Source organism: Prosopis cineraria, unplaced genomic scaffold (genome assembly GCF_029017545.1).
Source record: "Prosopis cineraria cultivar Desert tree isolate PC_DT_omini unplaced genomic scaffold, ASM2901754v1 PC11, whole genome shotgun sequence".
NCBI lineage: Eukaryota > Viridiplantae > Streptophyta > Magnoliopsida > Fabales > Fabaceae > Prosopis > Prosopis cineraria.
In genome coordinates, this window is record NW_026555342.1 from 17,024,702 (window position 1) to 17,049,148 (window position 24,447).

The window sequence follows — 24,447 nt, forward strand, 5'->3', positions numbered from 1 at the left end:
TCAAAGTTGTAATGTTTAAATAAAAAGTTATGATTGTGACTATTTATTTGCAAAACTTCTTTTTCAATCATAAAAGAAATTTCATAGGACAGGGGAGTTGCAATTTTTTATTCAATTTTGGCAATTCATAGAACAAAAACAATTTAGTTATTTAACTCAAAATCATAAATGTTAAAAAGGTATTCAGGGACTTCAGAGAAATTATATTATTTTTAAGGATTAAATTGTTATTTATATATTTCAAAGAGATTTTATTATTATTTTTCCTTTGAAAAAGGGGCACAATCAGCTGGTTATCATCATCATCATTTTGTATGTCTGGGTGAGTTCATCCAGGTATGTGGTGTTGTTTTATTAATATTCATACGAGCAAAATTAATTGTCAGTATGGCCTTAAACAGTTTAGCCCGTCGCCGGTGAGGTTCCGATTATTCCAGAGAAAGCACTGAGACATTCTTTAATTTACTCTAATTTTTACTATTGATTCATAAAAATCAAAATTAATTGTCATTCATACGATCTAACATTGAAAGTATCGGATTCCTAAAGACACCCAGCTGTAACTGCAACACTAGTTCACTAATGCTCTTTGCAGTAGTTTTATTGTATTTATATTTTTACTTCTAAATTGTATTTCCTCTAATCCTGATTATAAAATAAAATTAATAAAATTCATTATTATTAAAGAATAGCAGTAGTTGTTGGTAAAAAAAAAGAATAGCAGTAGTTAGTATTTTTAAACTTATAAAATTACATATGCCTAGAAATTACAATTTTGTGCAATTAAGGAGGGGTAATATTAAAAAAATTAGCTACTATATGATATTGGACTGAATAAGTTTTTAAAACTTTGTCTTATAATTAAAATTAGAGAGAGTTGTACTCAAGATAATTATTGTTCACCTTAATTGGTATGGTTTTTTAATTGCAAAATTTAAATTCTAATGATTTGTAACTTAAATACTTGATCATGGAAAAAATTTCATGAGTTCTAACGTTTCTCCAAATTTCCCTCTACTTACAAATCAAATACCAATATATATATATATATATATAACAGCTTGAGATGTTTAACCAACTAAAGTTAGTAGGAATGATAGAAGCTCTGTCACTTAAGCAAGTAGTTCGGAGTTCGACTAGCAGCCCTTTTGCGTATCTCAATTTAGTTGGAATAGGTTTATTATTTGCCTTAAGTGCCTTGGCAAAGATAAACCTTGCTATTCGTGGAGTCTACTCCTTATATCATTTATAAAATGACAAGTGATTATTAAGCTCTTGACAAGACTGACTTAGAAAATAAAAACAAAATGGATAATGCATAGGAAAAATTACATGTAGGTCCCATGAAGCAAATTTATTTATAAATAGATCCTGTAAAATTTAGAAATCATAACCAGGTCTTTGAAATTAGGATCAAAAGACAATAATGCCCTTGTTAAAAATACATTATATCAATTAAATAATTTACAACTACGTCATTAGTAATTTACAACAATCTCTTCAATTTTTTTATAATAGTAACTTCACATGTTTAATAGTTAAGCATTATAAAAAAGTTTATCACTAATTATTTACAACTATTTTATTAGTAATTTATAATTATTATTTCAACTTTTTATAATCGTAAATTCATATATCTAATAGTTAAATCAATTATATACTATTAACAAAGTTTAACACTAATTGTTTACAACTACTTCATCACTAATTTACAACTGTTGCTTTAACTTTTTATAATTGTAACTTTACATATCCAATAATTAAAAGGTTTGAATATTTGATATAAAAAGTTTAAATTGTAGTTGTAAAAAGATAAAGTGATGGTTGTAAATTGTTAATTAAATTGCTGTAAATCATTTGATTGATATAATATAGTTTTAATAGGGGCATTATTATCCCTCCACTATAATTTTAAATTGCATTCAGGTCCTAAAATACTTGACTATAGTTTCTAAATTTTGCAGGACTTTTTTTATAAATAACTCTACTCCACAGGACCTATACATAATTTTCCCTAATATATATATAAATATATATATATATATATATAAATATAAGTTAGCATCATATGATTACACCCCTTGGCCACCTTAAAAAAATTAATTTGTCACCTTTGCTGGAGCTCTAGTAGCTGTTGCCAAAGCTAGATGTGTTCTGGCAACCGGTGACATTGGGGAAATTTATAAAAAAGAGGGATAGTTTTGTAATTTCACAATAAATTTTAATTATACTTTGGTCCTTTGATCCTGCAAAGCGATTTCAAAATCCTTTGTTTTTTTTCTTGAATATGTTGCTACAGAGGTCCTTGATTGTGATTTTCCTTTTAATAATCCTCTTGACTTATTTATAGGGCTAAAAAAGAATATTTGTTTCATGGTATTTATAAGATACCTCAATGATTATTTTATCCATCTTTATCTTTTTTGCCCCTACAAAATACTAGAAAGATTATTTAATGCTAGAGTAATTTATTTTTAAAGTGTATATATATATATTTAATAGGGATATTGTTGAAAATTTGTTGAATTTTTAAATAGAGTTAATAAGGTTGAAAGTTTTCCTTCCAGTGAAAATGCTAAAAATGACTTATAAATAGAATTAGATAAAGTATGTTATTCCCCCACCGTTTTTCTTGCCCTTATTATAGCATTCACTATTCTTCATCCTCCAGTGATTATCTGGAACGAATTTTTTTAGAATCACCCTTCTTTGAATCGGGAGAAGATGTCTCCTTATCTTTCATTTTTCATTTCTCTTAATTTCTTGTCATCACCATTAAATTAAAGTTTCAATGGTTTTGATTTAATTTTTGATAAAAGAAACAAACAAATGTGAACTATTAAAATTATCTAAACAATTTAAAACTGTAATATTTTATTTATATATTTTATGTAACATAATAATAATTTTATTTAATATAACATCTGAATCGTTAGTTTTGATTTCATTTTCAGGGAAGCAAACAATGTGCAGATATCACGTTTCGCATGAGACTTTCGATATTAATGTTTTTTATGATACACTTTTAGGTGCAACAATTTATTAAGCTTTATATGACTTACTCCTCTAAAAAAAAAACGCTGGTTAACATCCTCATTTTCTAAAAACTTTCATATATTTTCAATCATGGCTTTAAATGTAATAAATATAATATTTGACTTATTTAAAACACCTTCATTACTTACTTAATAAAGTAAGGGTGCAAGTAGAAAAAAATATATAACACCTATCCAATGCTTTATATTTTAAATTAAGTAAAGCTTATAGAAAATGACTTATATTGTGATTTGGGGGGAGCAACTTTGTTATCATCCGCACATTTTTCATAACCTTTTAATCCCAAAAGAAAAATTCACTATTCTATAGCAATAAAAAGGCATCTTTTCCTTTATTAACCTTTTAAAAGTAAATGAAGCTGCTCTATATTAATGGAACAAAATAACTAACGGTGTATGATTGTTTAGTTAATATTTAAAAATTCAATATAAGAATTAAAGGATTGAAAATACATTTTATAAAATTAAAGGATTAAAATGAAATCTTATATAAAATTAAAAGACTAAAGATGCACTTTAGTCTATATGATAATACTTAACTATTATCAGATCTGGCTAATAAAATAATTTGATGGCAAACCAGCTGGTCGCATGTTCTCTCTTTCATTTTTACATCGAAGGTTGTTTGGCTTCTAAAATTCAGGAAAACTTACTGTCATTATTGGATTTGAAATTGCCACATCTATCATATAGAGGTATTGGATTCGGATGAATGTGATACTTTTTGGGTGGAAAACAAATTGCTGGACGGAATGATATATTGATAAATTTGGGATTGTACCATCAATATTAATTTTAAGGGAGTTTTAAATTTTACATACCAATTAATATCAACACCTGATCTGTTTTTTTAACAACATCTCTTTAACATGGGCATTATTATCAACGTAGTGAAAATATATCGATAAATATAACTTTTTAAAACAAAATTTACAATAATTCAGAATTTCACCAACTTTAAATAACATGATATGATTTATTTTCAAATTTTATAATAATATAATAGGACAAAATAATGTTCTATACAAAAAGAAAGCAGTGAAGCATATCTTACATATGTACAAAGCATTTTCATTTTGATCAGTTCAAAGAAACCAGTAAGGCATCTTCTACAGTATTGGATTAAAGTTGTCCAGTTGCTATCAATTTGCTTTAATTTTGAACTACGTTTCAGTAAGTTCTTAGCTAACATGACACGATTAACTTCCAATTATGTTGGTAAAAAATTATATACATTGAGGGAAGCTATTTCACTCCTAAGAGGACTCAATTTAAACTCAAGTTAGCTAATAGTATAAAATGCCAATATCGTTACAATGTGAAATTAAGTCCTCAAGCACTGACTTCAAACTGTTAAAAAAAAAAATCTAGAATTAACTGAAAAGTTATGACTCAACAATCAAACATGTATTTTGATCAGGGGAAAAAAAAAATTCTAACATGTACTGACTTGGACTTAATATTTTTTTTTTCATTTGGTTATTTTTAATTATTTGTTTATTTTCAAAACAATTGCTTCCCAAAATGATGAAATTCAAACGATAAACTAGGCATAACCTTCTGCAACATTTGCCAAGCCAAAAAAAAAAAAACAATCTTCTGCACCGTTTGGATCCATTTTCACCATTTTTACTGGTGAGAATATTATTTAATGTATTATTTTATGATTTTTAGATAGTAAAATCAGTTTTTTAATAAAATACTTATTTATTTTCACAAACATTGTTTCGAGCATACAAGTCAAACAAAAACTCGGCCATCTCACCGCTACATCCAATAAATTTCCTACCGTCTTCCACGCTTCAATCATTGAGTAAATTTCTCTCTTGTTTCAAATCTCATACCCATGGCGATTCAAGTGGCAGCACCATCATCCTTTGGCTTCACCAGCAGCAAAGCCAAGTATAGATATGATGTTTTCCTGAGTTTCAGGGGTGAAGATACTCGACTCACCTTCACTGTTCGTCTCTACGATGCTCTGCGCCGGAAGGGAATCAACCCCTTCATCGACGACAAGAAGCTCGGGAAAGGGGAAGAGATCTCGCCTACGCTTCTCAAAGCCATATAGAAATCCAGGATTTCCATTATTGTGTTCTCTACCAACTATGCTACTTCAACGTGGTGCCTCGAGGAACTTGCCCACATCGTTTGGTGTAGGAAAGAAAAGAACCAGGTGGTGATGCCCATCTTCTACAAGGTGGATCCCATGGATGTTCAGCATCAGAGAAATAGCTTTGGAGAAGCCATGGCTGATCATGAAGGTGGTAGGTTCAAGAATGAACCGGAGAAAGTGCAAAAATGGAGGTCCGCTTTGTATGAAGCCGCTAGTTTGTCATTTGCATGGCTTTTCCAAGACGGGTAGGTTTGTTTCCACTATTTTCTAATTGCCTTCTGCTGACGAAATTTACTAATACTCTATTAGCAGTAGCTGATGATGAATGGGATTGCATATGGAAAGAAGTACATACAGAGGATCCAGATGGATCTACCATACTATTTTGGATATTCATGCATGACTAAAATCAATTAGCTTCTAGGAAAAAGACGCAATGAAATTATGAAGTTCACATTTTGTGGGCAGTATAAAGTTGGTAAAGATTTTGTATCAATATTGATTTTTTTATTGTTTTTGCATTTAAAAGTTTAATTTTGCATAACTATATATGTTTTATTCTTTTCAATTTAACTTTTTCAGCCGGGGTGTCTTTTTGATTTCCTTAAACCGTATTATTTGAACAGAAAATATTTCATAGTTTTACAATTGAAACTGATGAAAAATTAACTTTTACATAGAGATAGGATTAAAAAAATTGGGAGAGCTTAAAGATTTGAAAAAAATATGTATTCAAAGAGGAAAGAAGTACAAAAGAAACCTTTTACATAAATATCTTCAAAGTGATTTTTTTTTCCTCCCTTTTGCAGATGTGAATCTGGGTTTATTGAAAGGGTTGTCGAACATGCATATTCTGTGATACCTCCCAAACGCTTCCAGAACGTTGGTCATATGGTTGGAATTGAAAATCGCATAGAGGAATTGATGTCATTTATGGATAAGTCTGATGACCGAGTTTATATGTTGGGCATTTATGGAACTGGCGGAATAGGGAAAACAACTCTTGCAAAAGCTTTGTATAAATCAATCTTCTACCAATTTGATGGTGCATGTTTTTTGTTTGACGTTCGAGAAGAATCAAATAAAAATCAAGGTATTGTTCGTCTTCAACAAACACTTCTATCAGAGATTCTTGAGGAAAAGAAGATGAAGCTTAGCAGTATTGATGAAGGAATCTCAAACATAAAACACAGACTCTCTAGCAAGAAGGTTTTGTTGGTTCTCGATGACGTTGATGAGTTTAAACAGTTAGAACAACTTGCAGGAGGGTGTGATTGGTTTGGTTGTGGGAGCAAGATTATTATAACAACAAGAAATAAGGAAATGCTAATTTCACGTAACGTTGAGAAAACATATGAATTGAAGGAGCTAAATCGACTTTGCTCTCTTGAACTCTTCTGTTGGCATGCCTTTCGTATGAGCCAACCTCCAAGTGGCTATGAAAATATGTCCGATCATGTTATTAGATATGTACGTGGCCTTCCTCTAGCATTAAAACTAGTAGGCTCCAATTTGGCACATAAGGACTTTGAAGAATGGAGATCTACATTGGAACAGTACAAGAGAATCCCTGAAAGAACAATCCATGAGGTACTTAAGATAAGCTATGATTGCCTACCAGATGGTGCTAAGCGTGTTTTTCTAGATATTGCTTGTTTCTTTAAAAAGAAGGCATTAGAATTCATTGAAGACATACTAGAAGCCTGTGATGATGGGGCAAGGTTTTATATTGAAGTTCTTGTTGATAAATCTTTGATCACTATTGATGAAAATAACAGTCGCTTGTACATGCATGATCTCATACAACAAATGGGCAAGGAGATTGTTAGGCAAGAGGCACCGTCAAATCCTGGTCAACGCAGTAGATTATGGGATCACAAAGATGTTCTTAAAGTACTATGTGAAAATTCGGTAAAAATCTATTTCTTGTGGTCCGTTTTCTTTTATTCTTATATGTAAAAAGGGATAGTGAAATTTTTGATATCCTTCAAGTGTGTTTTAATTATTGATTTGGTTTTTGAAATATAATTTTTATGAATCAAGTCTCTAAATTAAATTTTACAATCATACGCAATTAGTCTTTTTTGCTGTTATTTTCCTTTCAAAACACAATGATCACGAAAAGAGTAGCTCTCAATTTGTGAACTGGTTTATTTTGTATCCTTTGTTTGAATTAATGTTCCTTCTTCATATTAAAAAAAACACACGGATCAATCATGTATAATTATAAAATTGTAGGAACTTAATTGATAATGATTAAATTCTAGAGATCAAATCAATAATTAACATAAACTTGAAGGACCAAGAATTTCAATATTTCAGTAAAATCATTCATTCATACATACATACATATTAATATATAATCATGATATCTATATATATATATATATATATAATTTGTTGAGCTAATTTGGGAATATATAACAATGCTACTTCTTCAAACTTGCATTACAGGGAAGCAGTAATATTGAAGGAATAATACTAGATGCACCTGATCAAAAAGTGGAGTGGAGTGGTATAGCATTTGAGAAGATGAATAATCTCAAGATTCTCATCATTCGAAATGCCCAATTTTCAACAAATTCCAAACATTTTCCAAATAGTTTAAGATTGCTTGACTGGAAAGGATATCCTTCTATGACTTTACCACCAGATTTTTCTCCTTCGAAGCTAATTTGCTTGAAGTTAAATCGAAGTCGGTTCACATTGGAAGAGCCATTCAAGGTAATGTTTTTTCCTTTTTTTTTCATTATTTATTCTTTAGTATAATTTATTTAGCCACACCTTTCATCTAATGAATAAGAATAATCTACGTACCTTGAGTTTCTTCTATTTTTTCTTGAATTCGCACAGATCTCCTATATTTTAAAAACAATCAGCCTAAAATAATTCCAATATAAAAATATAATATATTAATAAAACTGAAAATTTATTTATTTTTATTTACCTCAAATGTTTCTAAAACCTACCATCACTTCTCTTACACACAAACGCGCACACACATTCTTTAAAGGTATGCATATTTATGCACGTCTTTCTACCCCATAAGGCAAGGCATACGCATATGTATGTATGCATGCGTGCATGCATATCCATTTCCACAAAGTAATAATAAAAGTGATTTCAATAAGATTTGGGGAAATAATAATAATAATTAATGACCTTGTTAAGCCATTAGTCTTCTAGTTTTGTTTATAAATCATTTCTAACATATTTTGTCAAAACCCAAAAATCTTTAAAACTCATTAACTATGTCCAAAAATTTAATAAGTCATCAACTTTGAACTTATTTAATATACATACTTTAATAATACATTTTTTTCAATAATATTTAATAGAGGATAAAAGAGAAAATTTATGATAAAAAATTATTGATATGACTTGTAAATAGAAAAAAAATCTTCTCTTTCTACTCTATAAATAGGATCGAAGGGAGTATTGCCAATTGTAGACCTCCAATTATTGAAAATACAATTATAAAAAAACTTAGTTGACAAAATCACTATTGGGATTGAAGGGAATATTTTCAATTGTAGACCTCCAATTATTGAAAATAGAATTATAAAAAAACTTGGTTGACAAAATCACCCTTAAGAAGAATGACTTTTTACATGTGAGTTATTTTTTTTTTTTGGGTATTTCTTTTTGGCCTGACAAGTGAGTTCAAGCCATGCATTTTCAATAGTCCAAAGTTAGGATTAAAGAAACACTTGGTGTAACACCTTACAGCTAAAACGATGATTAAAGAGTCACACATTCGAACAACTTAATACATTTGTGGAAAAGGATAAAGACAATTTTCAAATCAACCAAGAGAAAATTGAGAGAAAAAAGATGGTATTCTCCATGACTAGGACACTAAGGCAACCTCATTCATAAGTGGGTTACCGAATTTTCACGAGCGAGGCACTAGTGATTCACAAATAAAATTAAGAATTTTTAGCAACAGACAATGGTGACCAAATAAAGATTGATCTAGTTAGTAAGGATTTGGCCTTTAATCTATAAAGCTGTAGATTCAAATCTTGCTGTCATGTGAGGACTTTGTTTGTGAGCAATATGTAAATACCAATGTAAAAACCTTTTGAGTATGGAAGCATGCTTTGGTCCTAATAAGTCCTCACAGGATCCAACTTATACAAACTTTTTTTATATAAAAAAAAGTATTAGACAATTGTGAGAAAAAAGAAAAGTTAGGGTTCTCCAAGACTCTGACACTAGGAGACAACCCCATTTCCAATTAGGTTACCTATTTTTCACGAGTTACTTGACATTGACAAATGAAGCAGTGCGATTTCGATAGTCCTTGGGTCCTTCAATAAAATTTTATTGAATATCTACAATTGAAATTAATGGTTTAAGAAGGACTTTAATTGTGATTTTCTTTTTATATTAAGCTATCGTGATTGGAATATCTTTCCATAAAAATGCATAAAGTAAAATACATTCTAGCATATATAAAAGATAAAGATATTCAATAGATGAGATTCTAAGGTACGCCATATCTTCTAAGTAGTCAAAACAACTTCCAAACGACACACTTTAAATTTAAATGATTATACAAACACATTTTCCGAACACTTTTAGGAAACAATAGATGGTTTTATACATGCATATTGAGCGAAAAGATCAATACTTAGAAATGGAACAATTTAGGATTCAAAACCATCAAAAAAAATAAAAAAAGTAAAAGGACCCTTTAATTAGGATTTAACATATTTTAAACTTAATTTGACATTTTATAAATGTTGTGATGGCATGCTATTAATGGAATTAAAACTATTGTGTATCATCATCAAGGTTTGGAGATTCTAGTGTAATGAGCTAGTCCTTCACAATATAAAAAACCAATGTTCAAAATTCCGCTAGAAAAACTGTCCGCATTGAGGAGGACATCTATGCATAAGCCCAAAAAAAAAAAATGTATTGTTATATGGAGCAATACAGTAACCTGTAATTAATTTTTTAATTTTAACAACCATATATTTTTTATTATCCAACGGCAGGTATTTTTATCAATATTTTAAGGTTTTAAATATATAAAATAGAGAAATAGAAATTATGTTAGATTTTTTTTCTTTGAATTATAGTTGTTTTTGTGCATGTGTTTTAGATAAACTGAATGTTCGGGTTCTACTCGAAATTAAATATAATCTAGTTTTTTGTTTTGCAGAAGTTTGAATACGTGACATATGTGACATATTTGGATTTCTCTAAGTGTAAGTTCATTACTGAAGTACCTGATATGTCGCAATTTCAAAATTTAAAAACATTGATCTTCCGTAAATGTCGCAATCTGACCAAAGTTCATGATTCGGTGGGATCTCTCCGCAAGCTTGAGAGATTAGATGTTAGCGTCTGCCCCAAACTTACAAGCTTTCCACATGAAATCAACATGGCATCTCTTCAAGATCTTAACTTCAACCTTTGCAAAAGTCTTGACAACTTCCCACATATAGTAGGAAAGATGGAACATGTCTTTATGGTTTCGGTAACAAACACTGCTATTAAAGAGCTCCCACCTTCCATTGGAAATTTTCCAGAGCTTTTCGGCCTACATTTAAGTGACTGCACAAGTCTCAGGGAGCTTCCAAATAGCCTATTGACGCTGCCAAAACTTAGGTATCTTTTGTTGGAAGGCCTTCACCCTCTTGGTAGAGAATCTTTCAAGAAACTGATGCAACAGAGTCAATCAGTTATTTGCTGTGAAAATATAAAGACCTTGCATCTCAGCAATTTCGGTCTATCGGATGAAGACCTTCACCTAACTCTGAAATGTTTTCAGAATGTGGAAGAGTTGGATCTTTCAAAGAATGATTTTGTGTCACTTCCCGAGTGCATTAAAGAGTGTGCGTATTTGGAGTGTCTATATCTGACTAACTGCGAGAGGCTAAGAGACATACCAGAGCTGCCATAAATGCTACAGAACATAAATGCAGAGAATTGCACGTCGTTAACTATGGAGTCGATGGGCCGTTTATGGTCTCAGGTTTTTCTGATGCTTTTATATTCTCCTTTTTCTTTTGCTATTTTTAAGATTAATCAAATTAATCATGTGACTCATAAGGTACTCATTAGTGATCGGTCTCACAAGCATATGGCATTATATATAATTAAACAACTATAATTAAACCATGAAGAAAAAGTTTCAAGTCGGCACAAATCTTTAAAACTATCCCCACCTTAACTTCATTTGTGTATATTTTTCTATATCAAAAATATCTATCCACCACTCAATTCATCAAGATCACCCATAAATTTTATTTATTGGTGTGAAATAATGATATAGTTGAAAAATCAAATTATATTTATAAATAAAAAATCCATAGAGTAAAAAATATTAGTAAAAATTAATTTTCCCATCAAGCTCCATCCTTAATTGGGGAATTTAGAAACTTATAAATGTAAATGTAATGATAAAAAAGTTCTATAAATCCCAATAATAAATAATAGGAAAATTAAATCGTAGAGAAGTATAGTAGTACTCATACACAAATGTTACCAGATCTTTAATTATTACTTGAAGCAGGGATCAATAGTAACATGAAAATTACTGTTTATACTCACATTAGGTAACACTTTTTAAAAATAGTACAATGAAAATTGTTGCCTAAAGGGAAAAAAAAATTGTAGTGCTCCTAGAAGACTTTCTTATTTATCCAAATTATAAGGCATTATGTAAAAGTCTATAATGGTTTCCCCTTTCTACCCCCGAGTTTTAATAGATCTCATCAATTGTGAATTGAGGTTTTACTTTCCTTTAATTATTTTATTGACAACTTAAGCTATGTAATCTTTTCTCTTCTATTTCTATCAACAAATAAATGTACAAGCTAAAAGATTTCTAACTTGAACTTTCTGCTTACATGTCACTTGCTCTTTACGTATTCTTTTATTGTTAGTTTCAAATCAATTAATGCCATTGGTCGCTACTGTTTTGATAAATCAGGCAAAAGATTCCTTTGTGGAAATTGTTATGCCAGCAACAACATTTCCTGATTGGTTAGACTATTGTTGTAAAGGAGCAAAATTGTCTTTTCGTGTTCGTAGAAATTTCCCTCGTATTGTCTTCGCATATGAGACGGGGAAAGCAAACACAAAGGGGATTCACTTAGTGGAAGTTTTTGTGAGCATCAATAGTTGTAATAAAATGCCATGGATACAAAGTGATCGTGTTGCAAGGAAAAGGGGTCGTGTTTGTTATAAAGCTGGCGATCAAGGTCATGCATATTTCTTTGATCTGCTTAGTAATTTTAGGGAAGAAGAGTCGGAGGGGCTTAATAAGTTTCTGGATTTGGGTTGGAATGACGTGGACATACGAGTTACATGTCAACCACCTGATCTCTCCACAGTGAACTGTGGTATTTATGTCGATAAGCAACAAACGAACATGGAGAATATCCAGTTCAAGTCTCCTCTGCTTTCCATGGTTGCTTCAAAAACTTCACTGAAACGAAAAGCGACAGCTTCTCATCCTAACGAACCACACAAGAAGCACCTGCGAAGGTTCAAAGAGAAGACCAATTACACAAAGAAAAGGACAAGGTGAGACTTTGTGCTTCCTATGTATTAATTGTCGTTTCATGGTTTTTTGATTATCATTAATTTTTTCCCCTTTCCCATGTTTGTAGGAAAACTAAACGACACCAAATTTTTCATTCCCAGTACAAGAGAAAGATGTTTTTTCCTATGGCTAAGCATCTTTGGAGAGCTTTGTACTCTTAGGTATCAATATTACCATTAGTTAATAAAAAGGATTTATGCATAATTGTTAATTCCTATGTGTCGATTAATTCCTTTTTTTTTTAACGTATTATCAGAATAAATTGAGTATATATATTTACGATGTAAATGTTATGTTATATCTTGTTTCTAATTTGTCTAATGACAATTATTATATAACTACCAAGGTATACAAATTTTTATTTTCTTGCTATCCTTCTTCTATTCAGCCAGATCAGTTAATTATTTAATGTTGCAGAGCCGCTCTATTTTAATTTTCAAAAGAAGATATTTTTTTAGTTTGGTTTTCCGTTCCTTAGAATGCTTTTAACATTTTCCTTCTATCTCTATATCCACAAATTAATGTGCAATCTAATTGATTTGATTTCAACTAATTATCTGCTTACATGTCCCTGATTAAGTCTGTCACTTATCCCAACAAGCATGGCAGGAATGGACTTGTAAAAAACTTAGAGGTGTTTGGTTCAACCGATTGAAAGAGTAAATCAATTTATCTTAAGGTCTTGAGTTCAATTCTCAGGATATGCAGTCATATTAAATAAATATGTTAAAAATATTCCCGAGACACTTGTGAGGTGCTGTTGGTAATAATGATCTCACATAGCAGGGGCTTAGATTAGTGTGGACGAGAGGTGATAAAACACATAGAAGTGATGTAGAGAATACTCTACTTTGGTATTGCAGCCATGGAGATCGAATGATATGGGGCAAAATTCAGAGGGGCACTTTTGTTTGAAAATTATTGTAACCAAGGATATTTTTGTCTAAAAATTTTCCAATCCCAGGACTAGTTTCTCAATACCATGGGTAGGTGGATTTAAGTAATCCTGTGTAAGTGATTTTAAGCAATCTCAAGTTAGCCTCAATCCCTCGTACCAAACACATCAATTTGAACATTTTCTAATACCAATCTCAAATCCTCCATTCCTTCATACCAAACAGGGCCCTAGTTTTTTTTTCAGGATACCAAAAGATGAAATCAAAAAAGAAATGAACTTGTTAAAAATTCCATCTCTACTTGTCGTTTTAGTGAATTTTACTTGTTAACATGTGAGGTTAGTTGTAAAATAAACATGAGGGGACATGTTATATACAACAGCAAATGGATTTATTAAAACTTTTTTATTGAACCCAAAGAGATGTAATTAAATTATTGATGTTCTCTTAAAAAAATTCCTAGTTTACTCCTATTAAATGCATTTTTCTTTAAACACACTTCCTCTCTCATGTGTAATTTTTTTACTCTACTCACAGAAAATAATGAAAGGGGAAAATTGGAAGAAAATAAATAATGATATATCTTTATATGAAAAGAGATTTATAAGAAAAGACTATCAATTTCTTCAAGAATATGACTTATATATGGGATTGAAGGAAATATATTACTCCCTTTATTTCAAAATACAAGTATTTTTAAGATTTTGATACATCGATTAAAAAATGCAATTAATGCATCAAAATATTGACCACATTATAAAATTGTCTCCTAATTTAATGCATTAAAACATTTTCACATTATTCATAAATAAGGGTATAACAGGAAGAAAATATTAACAAATTACGCTTTGGATTTTTAAGAAAATCTATAAATTGAAACAATTTTTTTTAAAAAAAGAGACTTATATTATGAAATGGAAGGAGTATTATATAATTATAGAGAATGACAGTAAAGTCCTAAAATTTTGAATTAATGACATTTATGTCCATTGATAAAATTTTTTGAAAAATAAGTTAAGAATATCGATTCAAGTAATTGCAAATTTAGAAATTTTAGCTGCAGATAATACACACTTATATTTCAAATATAATTCTCAGATTGTATTTAAGATTCCTATATATATATATATATATAACTATTTGAATAGATATTTGCAACTCACCTGTAAAAAGATTTTTTCAAAAACCTAACTATTATTAATTTAATATTTTGATATCTAACTGTCATTCTTGTACATCACATTTATCAGATCCAGCTTAAAAATAAATTAAATGGCATAACCAGCTGGCTGCATGTTCTCTCTTTCATTTTTACATTGAATATTGTATCACTTCTAAAGTTCAGGACAACATATTGTCATTATTCGATTTGAAATTGCCACATCTATCATATAGAGAGGTATTGGATTCGGAAGAACATGATACTTTTTGGGTGGAAGGAAAATTGCTTGAGGGAATAATATATTGATAGATTCGGGAAGTTTTAAATCTTATGTTCCAATAACAATATCTCTATTTTTTCCTTTTAACAATACCCCCCTAATTTTTTTAAGATCTTTGGAAATCCTATATTGAAATGTGGGGCAATATCCTTTTTAAACAAATTTTTAGGAGCAAAGTTGTCCTTCCTTCATAGAACCGTCATTTTGTTAGTTATTAGTTGACATGCATGCAATAGTTGTGAAGCTGACGCATGGAGACAGTGAGGCATTTTGATTTAGGCTCTTAGTTCTTGCCACTGCCGCTTCTAGCCTGTTTAGCCCATTTCTCATTGTCAATAGATAATGATGAAGATAATGGGTCTTTAACAGAAGGGTGATTTTGCTCCTAAAAAAATTGTTTAGAGGAGATATATTGTCTCACCTTTTACTCTATGGTGCTTAGCACATCTAAAAAAAGTTTAAGGAGAAAATTAGTCTTTAACCTTTTTTTTTAACAATATCTCTTCAACATAGCCATTATTATCAGTATAGTGAAAACATATCAACAAGGATAATCATTTATAATGAAATTTACAATAATCCAGAATTTCACAAACTATAAATAACATGATATGATTAATTTTTCAAATTTTATAATTATCTAATATTACAAAATAATGTGAAGCATCTCTTATGTACAAAACATTTTCATTTTCATCCGTTCAAAGAAACAAATGAGGCATCTTTTAAAGTATTGGATTAATATTGTTCAGTCCCTATCAATTTGCTTTTGAAACCTGCACGCTTCTGCAAGTTCTTCTTAGCTAACGTGACACTATTAAATTTGAATTATGCTGGTAAGAGAAAAATTATGGGATAATGAAACTTTCACCCATTCAAATTTAATTCATTTATTAGTTCCCTCAATTTTAATTTTTATTGATTTGATCCCTTATATTTTCTTAAATTTTCATATTAGTTTTTTAAGTTTTAAGACACAAATTAACTCTCAAATTAATTTAAGGTATAAAGTATATTGATGGCTTAATATGTATATGTAGTTAAATAAAAACAAATTAACTCTCAAATCAATTTAATTTTTATCAGTGCAATCTCTTACACTACATTTTGTTCCATTTTTTTTATAATTGTGTTTGTTCTTTTTCTATCTAAATAATTACATTTATTTTCATTAATCTGCATATAACTGACATTAATATTTTGTAATTTATGTCGGCAATTTTCTCCTCCATAAACAACAAGAACCAAATTGATAATTGGGGTAAACTTTAAGGGACCAAACTAATAACCATTGAATTTTTTGGAACCAAATGGATGATTGAGATAAATTATATTGAGAGCTTCTTTCACTCTTAAGCGGACTCAATTTAGACTCAAGCTAGCGAGTAGCATATGATACCAATAATATTGTCACAAAGGCCAAAAAACAACGGATTAAATTATGTCATCAACCATTGACTATAGATCGTAAAGGAAAAAAAAAACAATCTAGAATTCACTGAAAAGTTATCTCTCAATAATCTAACATGTACTGACTTTGACTTAATATTTTTTTTCACTTGATTTTTTAATTAATTTTTTATATTCAAAACAATTGCTTCCCGAAATAATATGCAAGTCAAACAATAAAAACTAAGTATAACCTTCTACACCATTTGCCAAACCAGGGAAAAATAATTTCTGCACCGCTTGGATCAATTTTCACCAATCACTGGTGAGAGTATTATTTAGTTTATTATTTTATGATTCTTAGATAATAAAATAAGTTTTTAAAATGTTTATGATGAATTTAAAAATAATTTTAACTAATAATACACAAATATATACTCCGTCCAGTTCAAATTATAACAACTTTTTTTTTCAATCTAAACTTAGTCCAAAATGCAGGACACTTAATTCCTTCAATTGAGCCACTCTTCCTAAGAAGCCAGTAGCGTTAATTTTATTATTTTCACAAACATTATTGCAAGATACAAGTCAAACAAAAACTCGGCATCTTCACCATTGACTTATGATACTATCGGATCTCATCGCTACATCCAATAAATTTCCCACCGTCTTCCACGCTTCAAACATTGTGTAAATTTCTCTCGTTTCAAATCTCAGATCCATGGCGATTCAAGTGCCAGCAATATCATCCCTTGGCTTCACCAGCAAAACGAAGTACAGATACGATGTTTTCTTGAGTTTCAGAGGCGAAGATACTCGCCACTCCTTCACTGAGATTCTCTACAATGCTTTGCGCCGGAAGGGAATCAACGCCTTCATTGACGACAAGAAGCTCGGCAAAGGGGAAGAGATCTCACCTACGCTTCTTAAAGCCATAGAGAGATCCAGGATTTCCATTATTGTGTTCTCTACCAACTACGCTACTTCCACATGGTGCCTTGATGAACTTGCCCATATCATTCGGTGTAAGAAGGAGAAGAACCAGCTGGTAATGCCCATCTTCTACAAGGTGGATCCCATGGATGTTCGGTTTCAGAGAAATAGCTTTGGAGAAGCCATGGCTGCTCATGAAGTTGGTAGGTTCAAGAATGAAGCGGAGAAAGTGTGCAAGTGGAGGTCTGCGTTGTATGAAGCTGCTAGTTTGTCATCTGCATGGCTTTTTGGAGAGGGGTAGGTTGGTTTGTTTGTTTGTTTTCTTTTCACTATTTTTTGGTTGCTCTTGCAATTATAATCTCTGCATCTGCAAACATGGGGTCTTAACGGTACTTTTTTGTGATGGGTATTTAATTTATTTTTTTTTTTGAATTTCTCAAGCCTGTTCTTACCAGTACTCCAAATAATTATACTTTAATTTGGAATGCAATACTATTTATAAGGGCGAATAAATTCTATATTTGATATTCATAATGAATTTTTATTATTTTTAAATTTAAAGGTTTAATTTTGTTCCATATAATCTCCCGATCGACTCTACAGTTTTAGCCAGTCTCCTTGGATTGTTCCATATAAATTTACTTAGTATCATTTGAGCTGCAAATATATACTCCCTCTGGCCCCACATATAATTTGTTTTTCAAAAGTTTATTTTGTCTCTAAATATAAGAGTGTGTCATGATATTTTTAAATAATTAGACAATTTTTTCATTGTCTTAAAAAATGGAGGAGACATTAATTGTGTATTGTATTATATTAATTGTGACATTATTAGAGGAAAAATTAAAAAAATTATTGTGATTTTATATAATTTCAACTAAATAACAAACTTTTATTGGTATACAAATTTTGGTTAAAAACATTTTATACATAGGAACGGAGGGAGTAATTTATAATTTTAAAACAGGATCTGAAAAACTTTTCCATAGAGATGGAATTGAAAAATTGAGATTATTGACATTGAGGTTACAAATAAAACATGATTTTATTGAAAAATGTATAATTCCTCTTATCCCTATTATATGGCATCTTCTAAAAGTATTTTTTGCTCCTTAGTATAAGACACACTGTGAGGTATTAATTACATTTTTTCAGTATTACCTCTATATAAACTCATTAATTAACTATGAGAGATAATATAATGCAAATTTAAAAAATTTTCATTTAAGTAGGGGTAAAATTGAAAGTTTATCATATTTTCAGACAAAGTTAATAACTTAACTACCTCACCTTGATTCTAGTAAGTTAGTTGAAGATGTCTTATAATAGGGACCGAAGAGAGTATGTAATAAAAGATGGGAACAAATACAAAATTAAAGAAGGAATTTTACATAAATCATGGAGAGAATTTGTCCTTTTGCAGAAACAAAGTTGGGTTTATTGAAAGGATTGTTGAAGAAGCATATTCTATGCTACCTCCTAAACGCTTCCATAATACTGATCACTTGGTTGGACTTGAGCCTCGCGTAGAGGAGTTGATGTCAATCATAAATAAATCTGATGATCTTGTTTGTATGTTGGGGATTTATGGAACTGGTGGAATTGGCAAGACAACCCTTTCAAAAGCTTTATATAATTCAATCTTCCACAAATTTGATGGTGCATGTTTTTTGTTTGATGTTCGGGAAGAATCGAATAAATATCAAGGTATTATTCATCTTCAACAGACACTTTTATCTGAGGTTCTTGAGGAAAAGAGGATGAAGTTTAGTAGTGCTGATGAAGGAATATCAAACATAAAACACAGGCTCTCTCACAAGAATGTTTTGTTGGTTCTTGACGATGTTGATGAGGTTGAACAATTAGAACAACTTGCCGGAGGGTGTGATTGGTTTGGTCGTGGAAGCAAGATAATTGTAACGACAAGAAATAAGCAATTGCTGATTGCATGTAATGTTAAAAACACATACGAAATGAAGAAGCTAAATGAGGACGACTCTCTTGAGCTCTTTTGTTCGCATGCATTTCGAATGAGCCAACCTCCAAAGGGCTATGAAAATATGTCTGCTCGTGTCATAAGATATGTACGTGGTCTTCCTCTGGCATTAAAATTAGTAGGCTCCAATTTGACACATAAAAACTTAGAGGAATGGAGATCTACATTGGAACGGTATGAGAGAATCCAAGAAAGAACAATCCATGAGGTACTAAAGATAAGCTATGATTGCTTACAAGACGCTGCCAAACGTATTTTTCTAGATATTGCTTGTTTCTTTAAATATGAGATATTGGAATTTGTTGAAGACATACTGGAAGCCTGTCAACATGGGGCAAGGTTTTATATTGAAGTTCTTGTCGATAAATCTTTGATAAATATTGATGATAATAATGGTTTCTTGTACATGCACGACCTAATACAACAAATGGGCAAAGAAGTTGTCAGGCAAGAGGCATCAAGTCCTGGTGAACGCAGTAGATTATGGCATTACAAAGATGTTGTTCAAGTATTATGTGAAAATTTAGTAAGAATCTAAATCTTATGTTCTATTTTTATATGTTTATATAGTCATATACAATAAATTTGTTATGCTAATTGGGCAATATTCTGACATTGCTTCCTTGAGCATGCATTATAGGGAAGCAGTAATATTGAAGGAATAATACTCAATCCGCCTCAACAAGAAAAAGTGGAATGGGATGGTTTAGCCTTTGAGAAGATGAATAATCTCAAGATTCTCATTGTTCGAAATGCCCAATTTTCAACGAGTCCTAAATGCTTTCCCAATAGTTTGAGATTACTTGACTGGAAAGGATATCCTTCTGCAACTTTACCACCAGATTTTTCTCCTTCAAGACTTGTTTGCTTCAAGTTATATGGAAGTCTTTTCACATTGGAAGAACCATTCAAGGTACATTTTTTCCCCAACTCTTCACTATTTAATTTGGTAAAATTTCTGTATCATAAAAGGCATATGTATAATATGCGTACATATATCCATTATTGAAAACAAAGGAGTTTTTTTTTTATTTCTATTTCCCTAGTATCCTAAAAAATATGGAGGTATTACCACTACCCACTTAGAATAATCTGAACCCTTATTGTGTAAAATTATTATTACCAACAGTAACCTCATAGATACCTTGATCAGAGACGTCTTTGGTATTTTTATTTAACATGATTGCATATCTTAGAATTTAAAGTCAAGATTTTAAAATAAGTCAATTCAATTTTCTCAACTAATTGAATCAAGCGCCACTGGCTAACAAAAAAGGTTTTTTTATACACATATTTTGTTCAGAGCTTGAACGTGCATGCATGTGTTTCTTTTTTTTTTTTAGTACCAAGGGGGTTTCTCAGAAATTCAGTATCCGATTAGATATATATTGAAAGGAGGTTGGAATATCCTACCCAAAAGTTAATCTCTCTTACAGATACTATAAGTTTAACTAAATAGCCTTCGTTTTCGTTTTGCAGAAGTTTGAATATGTAACAGACATGGATTTCTCACTATGTGAATTGATAACTGAAGTACCTGATTTGTCACAATTTCAAAGTTTAAAGACACTGAGCTTTCGTGAATGTCACAATCTGATCAAAGTTCATGACTCGGTGGGATGTCTCTCTAAGCTTGAAAGATTAGATGTTAGTGAATGCACCAAATTGACACGCTTTCCGCGTGAAATCAACATGACATCTCTTCAAGAGCTTGATCTCAGTCATTGCAAGAGTCTTGATTACTTCCCAAGCATTGTAGGAAAGATGGAATATCTAATGCAAATTTTGCCAGAAGACACTGCTATTACAGAGCTCCCACCTTCCATTGGAAATCTTCCGGAACTTGATCGTTTAGTTTTAAGCTCTTGCACATATCTTAGAGAGCTTCCAATTAGCTTATTGAAGTTGGAATATCTTAAGGAGCTTGAGTTGTCAGGCACTCAACATGCTTGTATAATATCTCTGATCACAGTAATGCAACAGAGCCAACCAGTTGGTTTTAGCTGCTCAAACTTAGAGAACTTGGATCTCGCGAATTGTGGTCTGTTAGATGAAGATCTTCACGTGATTCTGACATGTTTTCAGAATGTGAAAGATTTATATCTTCCAGGGAATGATTTTGTGTCCCTTCCTGAGTGCATTAAAGAGTGTGCTTATTTGGAGAGACTAAATCTGAGTGATTGCAAGAGGCTAAGAGACATACCAGAGCTGCCATCAACGTTGCAGCATATAGCTGCAGAGGATTGCACGTCATTAACTACAGAGTCGTTAGACCGTTTATGGTCTCAGGTTAATTATTCTCATGCTTTTGCTATTTTCTTATTCATTTTCTAATTCTTATTGGTAATTTTCATTTTCCGTATTCATTTCTCTAGCATCTCAGAAAATAATAAAATATCATAAATGCATTCATGTTGGGAAGCACCTCTATTTTTGAAAAGGGAGATTTTTTTTAATTTTCTTTTCCATTCCTGAAAATGTATTCCCTTGGCTTTAAATGTAAAAGTTTAATAACTAATTCACATAAATTACATAATTAGTTAAATTAATTATTTGTAAAAAAAGATGTATTAAAAAAATACTCTTCCTTTTAATAAGTTATGTTAAATTAGCTATTTGTATTGTCTGGAGTCTATTGATTGTACTAATTAATTAACGTGTACAATTATAGTTTTTTTTTTGGGGGGATACTAAATAGGAGAGAGAAAGAAGATTGAGGTCTTATATCTTACATTCAAAACCAAAACAAATTACTTAAATCGCTCCTATACATTTAAAACTGGAGGAAGTCTCATTGTCACTGTTTTCGGGTGCAAGATAACACAATCAGCGCCGTTGGTGTATATGTGAAATCACCTACCAAACTCTATTAACACTTTTTTATTTTGGTAAGACTTATATACTTAAGCTTATATACTTAGTCTACTTTTATCAAATCAAATAAATACAAAAATCTATACAAGTGGATTTTAATATGTTAATAACATTAATAACAATAATTTGTTATATAATAAATAATTTACAAAAGATTCAGTTGATTTAATTGGAAACAAGTACCTTCAGTATACAAGTCCTGTCTCTCTATTTTGAGTATGAGAATTAGGATCTTGTCTCTTAAATTATTGCATAACGTTATTGTCTTCAAAGCTGAAAACGCCTTTGGTCGTTACTGTTTTGATGAATCAGGCAAGAAACAGCTCTTTCGTGGGTATAGGTATGCCAGCAACAACATTTCCAGAATGGTTTGACTATTGCTGTGAAGGAGCAACATTGTGTTTTCGTGTTCGAGGAAAAATTTTCCCTCATATTTTCGTGGCGCTTGAGTCGGAGAAATCCAACACAAGTACGACATACTTGTTCAAAGTTTTCTTGAGCATCAATGGTCGCAACATACCATGCAACCTAAGTGATGATGATTATGGTAGTTTTGTTGAACGGGAAGAAGTTCGTGATTTGGAGTCTTTTTTTGGTAAACAAGGTCATGTGTTTCTCTCGGATCTAGAATGGAATTTTAATGATGAAGAGTTAGAGGGGCTTAACAAGTTTCTGGGACTCGATTGGAATGACGTGGAGATACATTTTACATGTGACCCACCTGGTATCTCCATAGTTAACTGTGGTGTTTATGTCGTCGATAAGGAGTAAACAAACATGGAGAATGTTCAGTTCAAGTCTTCTGATCTGCTTTCCATGAATGCTTCAACAACTTCACTGAAACGAAGAGAGATAGATTCGCTTCATAATGAACCACCCAAGAAGCTCCCGAGAAATTAAAGTTCATTCGCCTGCTGGAAGAAGGAAGAATGGATTTAGAATGCATGTCCGCTGCCCTCTACTGTTCCCTCTAATGTCTAAAATTTCAACCATTTATTTTGGGGAATTAGATAGATTTGATGTAATTTTTCAGCAGGAATTATAATTAATGCTCAAATTGTCATATCGTTAATGGATGATTTGAAAGTTAAATAGAGCTTAGCTTGTTCAATGCTTGATCTTTTTTAAAAAAAAAGGGAACTGTAGCCCATTTTAATATAAATTGGCTGAGTTCATGTAATCCTTTCACATTTTTTAAAAAATTATAAATTTAAGGTTTTTAAAGTAAATATTATTTTGTCCTTTAGTCTTATTTTTTTTTCCTAATATATACTTATAATAAAACTGCAATATTTTTAAATTCTAAATATTATATCTCTTTTCAAATTCTATGCTCTGTGTAATTGCATAAGTAGAACTAGAACTGTAACGCGACATTATTGGTTAAAATTGTGGGAGTACAGTACTGCACATCCAACGGAAGCTCTTTATAAAAGGGAAAAGAAAATGGCATTACAAGATGGTTGCATGCATGTGCTTGTTTTTTATGTTCGCATGGAATGTTGATTCGCTTCTAAAATTCAACAAAACATTGTAATCATTGGAATTTGATTCTTTATTTGGAATTGACGTAACTGACATACAGGCATTGGATGTGGAAGAATGTGATACCTTTTAAGTGGAAAATGAAATGCAAAAAAGGAATAATATATTATTAGATTTATATTTGCGCCGCCACAATCAGAGTTTATATATTCCCTAAAAAATATCTAATGCATTAACCTGGGAAGATTTAAATTATATATTCCCTCCCTTTAAAAAATATAGTATGATTTATTTTTCAAAATTTATATAATACTAAACAAAGCATGTTTTAGATTTTAAAAACAATGTTTTGAAAGAAACCGTTCCGATATTGGCCATGCATCCGATCTTCCTGGTTAAAAAAATAATAATAATAAAATCTGCTTGCAAAGGTGAGGTTCATTTTTCTTATCGTAGCTCAAATTTATTTTTAATTATCTATGAAAAAAATTTAATTAATCGTCATGTGTTATGTTTGAGCCTCTAATCGTGTCGGTCCTTTCAGTATCAAATAAAGCATTGCAGCATTTTTTCCTCTTTCTTTTCCTTTTATTATTTCTTTCTATAATAATAATTATTATTTTTATTTTTATTTTTATTTTTAACGAGCGCAGTAGTGAAGCATCTCTCACGTGCATAGAGCATTTTCACTTTTTGATT

At 30.9% G+C, this 24,447-nt stretch overlaps 2 protein-coding genes across 2 annotated transcripts; both read left to right on the forward strand.

Annotated features, from left to right (window-relative positions):
- Positions 1-4,844: 4,844 nt before the first annotated feature.
- Positions 4,845-13,047, forward strand: LOC129285871 (disease resistance protein RUN1-like). Its single transcript, XM_054921816.1, has 5 exons — positions 4,845-5,414; positions 5,979-7,080; positions 7,624-7,893; positions 10,343-12,714; positions 12,801-13,047. Exons 1-4 carry the CDS (start codon positions 5,236-5,238, stop codon positions 11,084-11,086), a joined length of 2,295 nt encoding a protein of 764 aa, XP_054777791.1. The 5' UTR covers positions 4,845-5,235; the 3' UTR covers positions 11,087-12,714; positions 12,801-13,047.
- A 3,911-nt stretch (positions 13,048-16,958) lies between these two features.
- LOC129285870 (TMV resistance protein N-like) lies at positions 16,959-23,378 on the forward strand. Its single transcript, XM_054921815.1, has 5 exons — positions 16,959-17,690; positions 18,817-19,915; positions 20,030-20,302; positions 20,869-21,678; positions 22,576-23,378. The coding sequence occupies exons 1-5, from the start codon at positions 17,182-17,184 to the stop codon at positions 23,032-23,034; spliced, it is 3,150 nt and encodes a 1,049-aa protein (XP_054777790.1). The 5' UTR covers positions 16,959-17,181; the 3' UTR covers positions 23,035-23,378.
- Positions 23,379-24,447: the final 1,069 nt, after the last annotated feature.